Genomic DNA, 12581 nt, shown 5'->3' with positions numbered 1-12581 from the left:
AGCATACCTCAGCAACATCTCCAATGGCATAGATGTGGGGGACAGAGGTGGCCTCTTGGGCATCCACAATAATCTTCTGATTCACAGGGTTGGTATTAATGCCAGCCTTCTCCAGATTCAAAGTTCTGGTTTCTGGAACTCGCCCTTTAAGAAAAGACGGAGGAAATTGAAATATTTGGGTTAGCGGTTTTGGCATGGGTTAGTTTTACTTAAAATATTTCAACCAGATGCAGTGATACGCACACGCACACAAGATCCTAGCTCTTGGAAGGCTGAGGCAGGAAGATAACAAGTTCAGGGTCAGCCTGGGATAAACATATAATCTGTCTAAAAAATACAAACAAGCAGACAAAACAAAACAACCAGGGCTGGCTGGACACGGTGTCACATGCCTTTCATCCCAGCACTGGGAAGGCAGAGAGGCAGGTGGATCTCTGAGTTTGAGGCCAGTCTGGTCTGAGGATGGTGTCCCTCTCGAATGATGATTTCTGAAACATGGGTACGAATCAGGTGTCTGATGATACAACAATAGCATGACATTAGTTTTCAGGGGCCGGACTCTAGAACCTTCCATGCACCCTCCCAGAACCAGTATCAGTGGTTTCCAAATCAGGAGAAACCAGGCCTCCCTAGAAGGTGAAATGGTGTTGTACGCACCTGTCTGACTGTCTGTCTGTCTGTCTTTGCTGTGCTGTCCTCACACCAAGCCTGATTTGCTTGACTCCATGACACTAGAACTGCAGTTCACTCCTGGGTCTCTTCTCAGGGACACCTAATGCCTTACTGGATAGACTAGGGGAGCATGAGACCTCAGAGCTGTGTCTTTAGCCCATGCTCAGGGCCTCTGCCCAGGTGGGGCCTCTAGGTCTCTTTAAATGGGGACAGCACGCAGGGTCATACAGGTCTAGGTGGCAGGGCCTATAGTGGCCTTCAACATCCAATAGGCCCTAACCAACCTCAGCCATATGTCTTCTGTTTGCCCCTTGTCTACGTTCACAGGCTTTCACCTTTCCACAGTGATATGCTCCTTCATTCCTTTGTGTGCTGGTCTCGTCTGTTTTGCAGTGTTGGATGGACCCAGGGCCTCACACACGTTGGGCTAGCTTCATCCACTAACCCTGTTCTTCTGATTTCATGAGACTAGGTGGCATAGTAGTATATTACATCTAACAGTGCAGAGGAAGGTTGCTCCCATAGCCAAAGGTGAGACAACCTGGGCTCTACAGGTGACCCAAGAGACAGAGACCTTCACGAAGATACAAAGGCCACCCGTGTGGGGGAGGTCAGCGTGGATACGAGTAGCTTCTCAACCTCCTCAGTGCCGGGCCCTGGAAAACTTAACCTTCTCAGTCCCTTCAAGGGCTACTTAATTAAATGTGACAGGATTCTCTGGCCCCTTCCTGCTTTCCTTCCACAGAGCTGCCAGTACAGCTTCTTCCCAAGATAGCTGCCTGGGTCACCAGTCTTTTTGTGGAGAGAGTCCTGTCTTTCTTCTGTATCTGGGACTACCATGGGTCCCAGGCGAGCCCCTGAGGACTATGTGCTTGAATTTCAGCACAAGCATCTCTGATGTTGGTGACAAGGGAAGCCCCTGAGGTTAACTGAGGGGGCCTTGAGCAGGGCACGCCAGTGTCCCCTTGTGAAGACAGGGTGCACCCACATACAAGTGTACACACATACACATGTTTGTCAAAGAAATCAATAAAAAGAAGATTAAAACCACCGGGCGTGGTGGTGCACGCCTTTAATCCCAGCACTCGGGAGGCAGAGGCAGACGGATTTCTGAGTTCGAGACAGCCTGGTCTACAAAGTGAGTTCCAGGACAGCCAGGGCTATACAGAGAAATCCTGTCTCGAAAAAAAAAAAAAAAAAAAAAAAAAAAAAAAAAGATTAAAACCGGTGCCCTATAAAGAGGGGAAGAGGTCAGTCATGGTGACACATGGCTACCACCGCAGTACTCAGGTAGCTTCAGAGTAGGTTCTAGGTCAGCCAAAGCTGTATTGCAAGACCCTGTCTCAAAAAGGCAAAACAAACAAAAGGAAGAGAAGACAGTAGGACAGAGGTGAAAAATCCTAGTCTAAACACATCCTTTGACACTTTTGTTTGTTTGTTTGGCTTATACATGGTTTATATATTCAAAAGAGACACTAACACAAGGAAAAAAATTCCAAAAACCACAAACAATTTTAAATAAACAAAGCAACAGGCTGTGAGAGCAAATGACAGGATCACTACAGTTCTCTCAGCATCCTCGGGGGACAGTTTGGGAGCCCCTTCCCAAACCAAGAACCCACATCTGCAAGCAGGCTCCCCCACCCTTCATGCACTTGGCCCATGTGTAGGTGACTCCCAAGAGTGACTGTGAATCAGTGTTAGGTACTGAACTGCTACGCTGTCACTCGGGCACAAGCAAGCACAGTATGTATGTGCTCAGCTGGTAGAGTGTCTGTCCAGCATGTGTGAAGTACTGGGTTCAATCCCAGCATCAGGGTGTGGAAATAGAAGGTCAAGCTCATCCTTGGCTATTCAGAATGTTTGAACCATCCTGGGCTACATGAGACCCTGTCTGAAAAATAGCAATGAATGAACTGTGGCAGAACACCTGCCTTACATGTACAAGGTTTCGTGGCCAGCACTAATGTACCCTCAGTGAGTCCAGAGCTGTGGAAACTCTCAGATGCACAAGCCAACGGCTCTGAGGAGGCAGGGAATGTTCATGTTCTCGTGGTGTGGATTCGCTCTTAACATGGAACTTACATAGATATCTATGCACCATTCCAAGAAGACTGTTAACATCCTGTAATGTCAAATTTGTACAGGAAAGTCATGGTTTCTTCTCTTCCAAAATATGTAGTTTTGACCACAAAAACAAGTATTGAAGCACAAAGAGCCCTGGAGTGGCCCTGGTTTCAGCCTGGGCTATCCAAGGCCCCCCAACCTCCAAGGAAGCCAGGCTCCATCGAGCTGTAAGGACACAGCAAAGCATGATACAAGAAAGGCAGCATGTCTCAAAGGGCAGACACCACTGTCTGGGGTGACCCCAGCCAGGTGGCTGTCCTATCTGTATAAACTGTGGGGTATCTGGTCCATGCAGGCCCCACTCGAGCTAACTGGCTGGCGCTTCCTTACATGGTTCTTTACTGGGAAGTCACTCTTACGTGTTCTCAAGTGCCACAACTCTTGGGATGTATTTGATCCTTCCTGTGTCCCCTGCATGCCTCCTCCAGACAGGCTCCAAGTGTCACCTCCCACCAACAGACTATCTGCCTGCATGGACAGACTAGGCCCTGTGTGTCCAGAACTCATCAGGATAGCCTGCAACATGTGCCGTGCAAGGAGCATGCTGACCGGAGCCAACCGGAAGAACAAGCAAATCCATGCCCTGCCCAGACCCTCAGAGTAGGCTTGACACCCCCTCACCAGGAGCCAGTAATGGTGCTGAATAAGTACGGCTGGCAGCCAGGTCTCCAGAGCACAGGTCTCAGCTTGCCCTCTCCTACACAACCCTGTAGCTGTCCAGCACACCATTCACAGCTGAAAGCAGGTGGGTTTTCAGACAGTGTGTGAACTGCACCATGCTCACCCTCAGCTTCAGTTTTTGGGAACAAAGTCCAGGACAGGGAAGGGACAGGCTTGTTCCTCTTGGTGTCAGTGTATCTGTCTCCTCATGCTCCACACAGTTCTGAGCCTTCAGGAAGGGTAGCGTGTGAGCTTCATCATAGCTCAGCGGTCAGGGGAGGTCCTCTTTGTCTTGAATTCAGATAACTGTGGCCCCTGAGCAGGTCCCCCAGAACTAGACCGCTTATGCCTCTCAGGAGCTCAAGACAATTCCCCACTGACAGAGGTGATTTGGCATCAAAGGCATAGTTCCCATAGTTCTTGGTATCTGGGACAAGCTAGAGTTCAGTCCAGGAAGTGGGTGGCGCCCACCTAAACATCTGGCAGATGAATCTTTAAGTCTCCAGCTGTTATGCTGGATGGGGAAGTCAAAACACAGAGACTCGGCTAAGCCTGGCTGCTATAGTTGGCTTGGGCCTGGCTCCAGCCTCTTGGCACTACTCAGCCACAGGAACTGGGTGTGGGCAAGCAGGCACCATGGGGATCAGCCTAGACTCAGGCAGTGGGAGGCCACATCAGAGGAAGGAGCTGGGCCATGGGTAGAGATGGAGTGCATAGGAGGAGATAAAGGCTCAGGAGCTTAGGGGCCTGAGGTTCAATCCTCGGGTCCCTTCTCCAGCTGCTGGGTCCAGTTTGCTGCACTCACTGCCTCCTGGTAATCGTGCTGGAGCTGGAGTGGCCAAGGGAAACACTAGTAGGCTGCTCTCGATGCTGGCCACATTGTTCATGATCTTCCTACACATATGCCCACCTGGTCCTGTGAGGCCAAGAGCATCTCTTTGTGTTCCTTGTGGTAACTATGGTAACCAGTGCTCTTGCAGATGCCAAAGAAGCTCTGTACCAAGATCCTTACAGAAATAAAAATACAATTAAATGATTAAATTAATACAATTAATGACAGAGATACATTTTGACAAACGTGTCACTGAGTTGTTTGTCACTGTGTGAAGAGCAAGTATTCTTACACAAACCTAGATGCTCATGACTACTTCACAGGAAGACCTCTGTGGTACAGGCTACATACAACACTCACTACCTGAATGCTACGGGCAACTGTAGCAGAGCAGATCTGTGCCTCTAAACAGGTTTATTTCCATAGACCTTGCCATAGCATTACAACAGCCTTGGTGCCACTGTGCCAGAGAAATTTTTTAGCACTGGGATAATATTCCGGGAAGGCTGGGTGGGATACACTATGCATACATCTGAAAGTAGTACCAGGAGAGAAGGTAGGGGAGAAACTAAGTGCCCTTCAAGGTCTATTGCAAAGCCAAGATTTCTTAGGACATGATGTGTATATACGATTGGGAGGTACACAGGCATGTAAGCTAAGTCAAGTCTGCAGTATGAGGAACAAACGTCTGGCTGGCTAGAGGAGGAGAAACTCAGTATGGCAAAGAACTTGGATAAGATGTAGCAAGTGGTTTGTTACTGCTCCTGGAATGGATGGTAGAAGAAGGGAGGGAAGGACTATGGCTACACTGAGAAAGCTGTTATCAGCATGGTGTGGGCCCCAACACCAGAGAAGCCTCCCTCACCAGACATCCTGTATTGTGGAGCCGTTCACTCGGGCAGAGACCACAGGGAGCAGGGTGGGCCCCATGACCTAGGACACAGCCCCACAGTTCCCTCAAGCTGAGTCCAATGTCCCTGCTGACACTGAGGGCCCACCAGAGTTGTAGGCGCCTCTTCAGCTCAGGTCTGGAACGCAAGGAAAGTAGAAAACGGGCGCAGGTGACAATCCAGCGACCATCCACCAAAGCAGTGGGCTGTAGGTGCTCCAGACCCTGTGACGCGCTCACAAAATGAGAGAAGCAAGCACAACAACTGTGCTCAGGTGACGCTGAATGATGGCTGTCTGTCCCTCTGCACTGTGCTCAGGTGATGCTGAACAGTGGCTGGCTGTCCCTCTGCACTGTGCTCAGCACCTCTCCAGACCCTGCTGTGCCCAGAGCCTCAGCTCTAGAGTAAGTGTGGCAGTGGCAACATTGAACATTTGTTCTCCCTGCACTCTACTGCCTGGGCTCCACCAGGAAGGAGAAGACCTGGCTAATCCCATGCAGAGTGCCATTGGTTTCTCCGTGCTAACACTCAGAGGAAGGGAAGTGAGCCGGAAGGATGGGGCTTCCTGACAAGTGCTTGCTGGATTGCTGGGCTTTTAACACTCTGGTCTCCTTTTTAATTTGCACTTCCCTGAATAATAAAACTGTTTTATGTCTCTGATTTCTTAATAGCATTTGTTCTCTCTCTCTCTCTCTCTCTCTCTCTCTCTCTCTCTCTCTCTCTCTTTCATGAACTGCCAATTCCTGCCTTTGCCTATTTGTTGCCTTTCTTGCCTTTAAGAGCTTCACATGTAATCAATACACGATGCTCTGCCACTCCTTCTACAAGGAGAGAGCTCAACTCTGGCTGACTCTTCTACAACATCCCCCCCAACACACACACACACACACACACACACACACACACACACGGTCTGCCACCATCCCTCCTTAATAGTTGACCCTACCACCCCCCAAGGAGTGGCTAGAGGGCAGCAGGCCAAATGCTTAAGGCAGCCATCAGTCTTTACCAGTTACTCTGCGGGATAAAGGCTGTGCAGGTGGAAGGCCACAAGCGGCGCCCTGCGCCTCTCTGATCCACGCTAGTTAAACTAGCGTGCCCTCCAATTTCATGCCTGCCTACAGCACATGTTCCCACCAGGGAAGGGCAATCCGTGAAATGAGGTGGGACTTAAGTGCCAGCAGGAATAGGCAGGGCTGTGATCCAGAGTGATGTGGCCACACCAGGTGGCACAGGGTTGGACAGAGAAGTGTACACTGTGACCTTGAGACAGCCTGAGGGCCACAAAGGCCTGTGTGGAGAGCCTAGGCAACTGTCCCATGAGGCTCTGGTGGTACTCAAATGTGCTGAGCCTGACCTATTGCTTGCCTGGTCCATTGAGGCTGTGCGTTTTTTAAACAGATCTTCTTTTTCCTTATCTGTGTTCATGGGTTCTTGTCGGAAGGGTTTCGTATAAACTGCGCTGGTCTGCCACTCACTATGTAGCTGAGGATGATCTTGAACTGATTCTCCTGCCTGCCATCCCAGTGCTGGAATTACAGGAATGTGCCTGTTTATACCAGTTTATATGAAGTGGACGCCTACATCCACTTTATGCTTGATACGCAAGCACTCTACTAAGTTACACCTCTAGCCTTTTACTCTTTTTTGGAGGGGGTGATATGTGGGTTAGCCCAGGCTAGCCCCAAACTCTCATCTAGCTTATGCTCCCCCTTGGACTCATGGTAGTCTTTCTGCCTCAAAGTGCAGGGTTTACAAGTGAGAGTCACCAGGCCAGCTCTCTTATTTCTTTAATCATGTACTTAGGGAGGACAAGCAACCCATTTACTTAGCGCAGCCCCTCTAGCATGTTATCTATGTCTACTTCTGAATCCCCTCTCTCCTTTTTCTCTTTATCCCTCTCTTTTTCTGTCATAGCCCTGACTTAATACAGCTCAGGCCCACCTACAGCTGCGAGGGCCCCACTACAGTGGGAGACTTCAGGCTAGGCCGTATACATGTTCTGCCCCTCTTCTGACCAAACCACCCCTCAAAACTCCCAGGCAGTCAAAAGCTGCCCCTTCCCTTTTGCAGAGCTTGGATCATTCCTGGTGGTCAATGTCAGCCTCGAGGAGCTTGGTTCTGGTTATTCTCCTACCCCTTCTCCTGCCGCCCGGCACTCAGTGCTGGGGAGGGCTGTGTGGCTGTGGCTGCAGTATGGACGTGCAGTCTGCATAGAGAGAGAGTCCTGGTAGGGAAGGAGAGCCAGACTATACAGCTCACCCTGGGCTGATGTAGGGCCCCCAAGCACTGGGTGTCCCCACACAGCTTCCCTGGGCCCTGACTCCCTGGTTGTGGGCCAGGTGCACCAGTGTGGATGACCTATACAGCCTCCGCATGGGTTCAGATGGAAGTTGGGAAGTCTGGCTCCAATACCTAAATAGTCAGGACTGTCTGGCTGCCCTCACATGGTTGCCGGGACTCAGATGGGGAGTTTACTCATGAAGATGATGATGATGGTGGTGAAGACAAGATGCTAGGCTGCCTAAGAGGAAGCCTAAAGACGAAGAAATTGCTTAGTGGCCTGGGGTGAGAATCGGGCGAGCTCCTGCCCAGGTGTCACCTGCCACTCAACCACTGTAGTCTGGTTTCTCAGAAAGGAACGCTGCTGTCTCCAGCTCTTATGATAAAAGGGACTATGTAGGTGCAGCAAGGGTCCTGTTCCACACACTGTGAAAGAATCCTGCGACCCAAGAATGGATGTGCCTCAGCCTTGTCATCATCTATCCTAGGCAGAGACAGAAAACTGGATGTGCTCTGGCAGCCTAGAGACACAGGTCAGTCTCCCCAGAGGCTCCACATGCCTTCCTTAAAACCAAATCAGCCTCTGAGAAGGCATCTGCCAGGGGCTGTCCCCGGGCCAGCTCCCCAGACAGACAGCCCCGATTCAGGCCACAACTGGTTAACTCTGGGCTACGCGCCGCAGATCCCGCCTGCCTGGACCGTGCAGGCTGACTGTCTTCACTCAGCGCTGTAATCGGCACATCTGCAGACAGGAAATCCTCCTCGCTGAGGTTCCCAGTCTATTATCTGAGACACCTGGTGTGGGCGGGTGATTCAGAGACAAACAATGAGGGGCCCCAGCACAGCAATTAACTGCTTTAACTGCTAATGTGTTTAATCCAGCACTGGAGATCAAGGCTGTGTGGAGGAGAAGGCTGCCTGTCCCTCTTGGCTTTCAGAGTGCAGCTCCGCTCTGCCAGGGCTGCAACCTCACATTCTCACCAACTACGGAACACTGTCCTCTCCGGGTCAGGTGTGACATCCCGAGGCCTTCTATCCATGGATGTCATGGGAGGCTAGGAGGGCATCCATCCCTTTTATTAAATGTCCCTCAAAGTTCAGCTTGTTGGGACAGTATCAGCGGCTTGCTTGGATGGAAAGCACAACCCACAGAGATGTCTGAGGTACCAGCCATGCAATACCCCACCCCACCCCGTTTTATTTGAACCCCCCCAGAGTGCATCATCTTACAGCAAGCAGAAATAATGCTTTGTTGGAGGCTTATCAGTACAAGCAGCAAGAAACATTCCCAGTTGTTCAAATGGGAAGTGGCTCCTGAATGTTTACAAAACCTGGCTCGGATGGGGGTGGTGAAGTCAGCACATGCCCGCGCGAGCGCCAGCCCCACCACCCAGAAGGCGTGCCAGAAACCGCTGCCGCCACTGCCACAGCCCTGGGGAAGAAGGGTCAGAGGCCAAGGACTTGGAAAAGCTTCTACCCACAGCATCAATCACCCCTGCAGCTTGTCTGGGGGATATTCTTTTTGAACATACAAAAAGTAAAACAGATTCCCAGCAGGGGAGGGACAGAGGCTCTGCCTGATGGGAACCCCCCTGGAAGCCCAAGGACCCAGGTTCTGCAAAGGCACAGACCCCACTCCATGAGCCACAGCTGTCCAACAGCACCTGGCCACACCGTCCAACGACAAGACAATGGATGGGCATGGTGCATCACTCTGGTGGGTCCAGGACTTTGGAGACTGAAGCAGGAAGACTGCAAGTTTGAGACTAGCTTGGGCTACCTTGTGAGTTCCAATCAGCCTGGACTATGTGGATGTAGAGAGGCCTTGTCTCAAAAACCAAAGCAAACAAGCAAAACAACAAAGACAGGGTTCTGTGTGCCCTCAGGGAGCCACAGAGAACCTTGAAGTGGGGCTGTCTCCTCGCCGCTTCCGCTTAGAAAGGTCTAACACAGCCAGGCAGTGGTAGTGCACTGATGTGAACACTTTTAATCCCAGCACTCAAGAGGCAGAAGCTAGAGGATCTCTGTGAGTTCTAGGTCAATCAGGGCTACACAGAGAAACCCTATCTCAAAAAACAAAAAAAGCAAAAAACCACAAAACAGAGGTTTAAGATAAACCAGACACTTTAAGGTCTAAGATGTCACCTAATCTTTTGTACTGTTCATAATGAACGTATTTAAAAATTAATTTTCACAATGGGACTAAGAACATCCTTTTTGGCTAAGGATATGCTGGGGCACTCAGATGCACACTCACACCTCTCCTGTGTCTTGGGGTGACCCACTGGTCCATCTCCTCTGGATCCAACCTCAGCTTCCTTTTCCATTTTTCAAGACAGGGTTTTACCATGTAGCCCTGGCTGTCCTGGAACTCATCCTGTAGACCAGGCTGGCCTCAAACTCACGCAAATCTGCCTGGCTCTGTCTTCCTAGTGCATCACTGCTGCCTGGCTCTCATTCTGATTTCTACACATTTGAACAATTAAGGAAAAAGTTTATCCAGAAGCACATTGCTCTGTGACACTGCCCTGCTCCTTAGGAAGCCCTAGCCTGGGGCCTATTGTGCCCTGAAGCCCCCTGGCACACCTGGAGACCACCTGCCTCATTGAGATGGAGCCAAAAAAAGGCATCTGAGGGTGATCTGGTTCTGAGCCCTGGATCACATTAGGCTGACCCCAGAGACCCAGATATTCTGGGACAAAGTGGTGAAATCAGTCTCTGTTGTCCCAGGCATTCCCTGTGTCCATATGCAAGTTCATGAGGAAGCTGGGAAAACTAGAAGCCCTAGCTAGAACATACTCACACGGAGGCAGGCAGGGATCTTCACGTGGGAATGCGCTCTGTGAATGTTACTCTCACCAATGAGAACCATGGTGCTCCATGGGGACCCCATTCACCTTGGCCACAGTGCCTGTGACAGGAATGGCATCTCGGATCCCTGTTCTCCCCACTGACCTCTGATTGAGCCCCCACAACCTTCTTTACTAGGCATGGCTACCTCTCTCCTTCTCCCTAGTGGATTCTATCTAGGGACGCCATATATCTAGCAAAGCCAGCGACAGCTAAGTATACAGCCTCGCCTGCTAGGCCTTTGTCCCATGAAAAACTGGGCCTACCACTCATGTGGCTATGTAGTGACAGCCAAGGCACACAGGCTGGTGTGAAGTCCTGGCCTGGGACATGCTAGGCAAGCCCCTGTTAAAGAACCACATCCTCCGGCCTGTATCAGAACAGCTCGTCTGTGGACACTTGTGCTCACTGTAGTATCACTGACAATAACCAAAAGGTGAAAGCAGCCTGCATGTCCATCAACAGCTGGATGGATAAACAAAACTGTTCAGTCTTGAAGAGGAAGGAAATTATGACACACGGATAAACCTTGAGGACATTATGATAAGTGACTCAGGCCAGGGACAAAAAGATAAATGCCGTTTGAGTCCATTTATCAGTTCCTGGAGTCATCATAATAAGATAGAAAGTGGAGTGGTGGGCCTGGGCAGGAGGAAGCTGGCGCATGGTAAGTAAGGGACTTCAGAGCAGGGCAATGCTCTGCAAACAGACAGTGGTGGCAGCTGCACTGTGGTGTGAATGCCCTTAATGCCACTGAGCCACATATGCACACGTGAGGGTTTGCATATGTGTGTGCATATGTGTGAAGGCCAGATGTCCACCTCAGGTGTCATTCCCCACAGGCTGTCTGCCCACCTTGTCCTTTGAGGCATGGTTGGAGCTCACTGAATAGACTAGGCTGCCTAGCCAGCAAGCCCCAGGGATCCACCTGCTTCTGCTTCCTCAGCTCTGGAATTACAAGTAGGTTCCACCAAATGCAGCTTTTTACTTTGGGTTCTGGGGGTGGGAGGCAAACTCATGCTTAAGTGAAAAGCACTTTACCAACCAATAGTCTCTCCATCTCTCTACATATCATTCTTATGAGAAAAACAACTGGCTTAAATCAGATGTGGTGGTGCACACCTATAATCCCAGTACTTGGAAAGCAGAGACGGGAAGATCAGGTGTTCAAGTTCATCCTCGGGTGTATATGGAATGTGAGGTTATCTTGGGCTATGTGAGACACTGCCTCAAAGTGAAGAAACAAAAATCTAGCTTGAATTTACAACATTAATAAAGAAAACATCTAATTCATTGAAGCTAAATCTATCAAGGTTTAAGCCCTAGAGGAATCTCTAGGTTTTATTCTGAAGCCTTAGAAACAATCTGTGAAGGGCTGTGGAAGGCCTCACATGCCTTTGCTAAATGATGTCACCAACAAACCTCTTCTGTGATTTGCATTTCCAGAATATTATATGGCAATGGGAAAAGAAATAGAAGGACAGTGTGTCTGGGACAGCCAGGTGTGGACAGTCTGTCCCTAAGCTTCCACAGTGGCCTGCAAGGTGTACCAGGCCGTGGCCAACCTGCTTAGGAGCCAGCACAGTGGAGGATCCAGGAAGTGAAGGGAAGAAAGGTGAAGACCCTTCTTCCAAGGAAATATGGTTTCCTTGAGCTAGAGACAGTGTCTGTGTGGCTCGCCGCATCCTTACCTATGGCCCACAGGACAGTGTCAAAGGTGCCTGTGTCCTCCTTGCCAGAAGCGTGGTCCTTCCAAGTGACCTGCAGTTGGTTAGTTGGGAGTTTTTTGATGAGGGAAGGGACACAGCCTTTCAGGAACTGGGTGCCATGAGACTCCATGTGCTCTGTGACCAAAGATGACATTTGCTGGAAAGCACAAAGAGACACCATGAGGGTTAGGTCACTACTGGCACCAGGCACTGAGAAGCCCCAACCTCTGCCTTGCTCTCCATGCCTTGCTAGGGTCCCAAAAGGGTTCTCCCAGAGAAGAAGGTGGGGTGTGCCCACTGCCCCACCTCTGGGTCCCCTTGCCAAGTCGGAGGAGCTATCAGCTACCTCCTGGCTCCCAGGCTCAGACCCTAAGAGCACTGTGAGGATGTATTCAGCCTTCAGCCTCCTTTTTGGGTCACAGGATCCAGATCCCATGGGATCATGCCTCACTTCAGGCCTTCCACTCCCTACCCAGTCCTCACCGACTGTCACAAACACCCGCTCACTGCCATCAGGAAGCTGGAGGTAGAGGAACTGTCAGAAGACTCTGACTCCCA

At 50.4% G+C, this 12581-nt stretch overlaps 1 protein-coding gene across 1 annotated transcript in view; it reads right to left on the bottom strand.

The window, feature by feature from the left end:
* Txnrd2 (thioredoxin reductase 2) overlaps positions 1-12581 on the bottom strand; it is a 51399-nt gene that overhangs the window by 10335 nt on the left and 28483 nt on the right. The window contains exons 11-12 of the mRNA XM_021209476.2: positions 12006-12180; positions 8-144 (exon numbers count right to left, since the gene is read on the bottom strand). Of these exons, the coding sequence (XP_021065135.1) occupies positions 8-144; positions 12006-12180 (312 nt within the window). The remainder of the gene's footprint in view (positions 1-7; positions 145-12005; positions 12181-12581) is intronic.

The sequence above is a fragment of the Mus pahari genome, chromosome 12 (genome assembly GCF_900095145.1).
Source record: "Mus pahari chromosome 12, PAHARI_EIJ_v1.1, whole genome shotgun sequence".
NCBI lineage: Eukaryota > Metazoa > Chordata > Mammalia > Rodentia > Muridae > Mus > Mus pahari.
The sequence above is the reverse complement of the archived record's forward strand: the minus strand, read 5'-3'. Positions and strand labels throughout refer to the sequence as shown.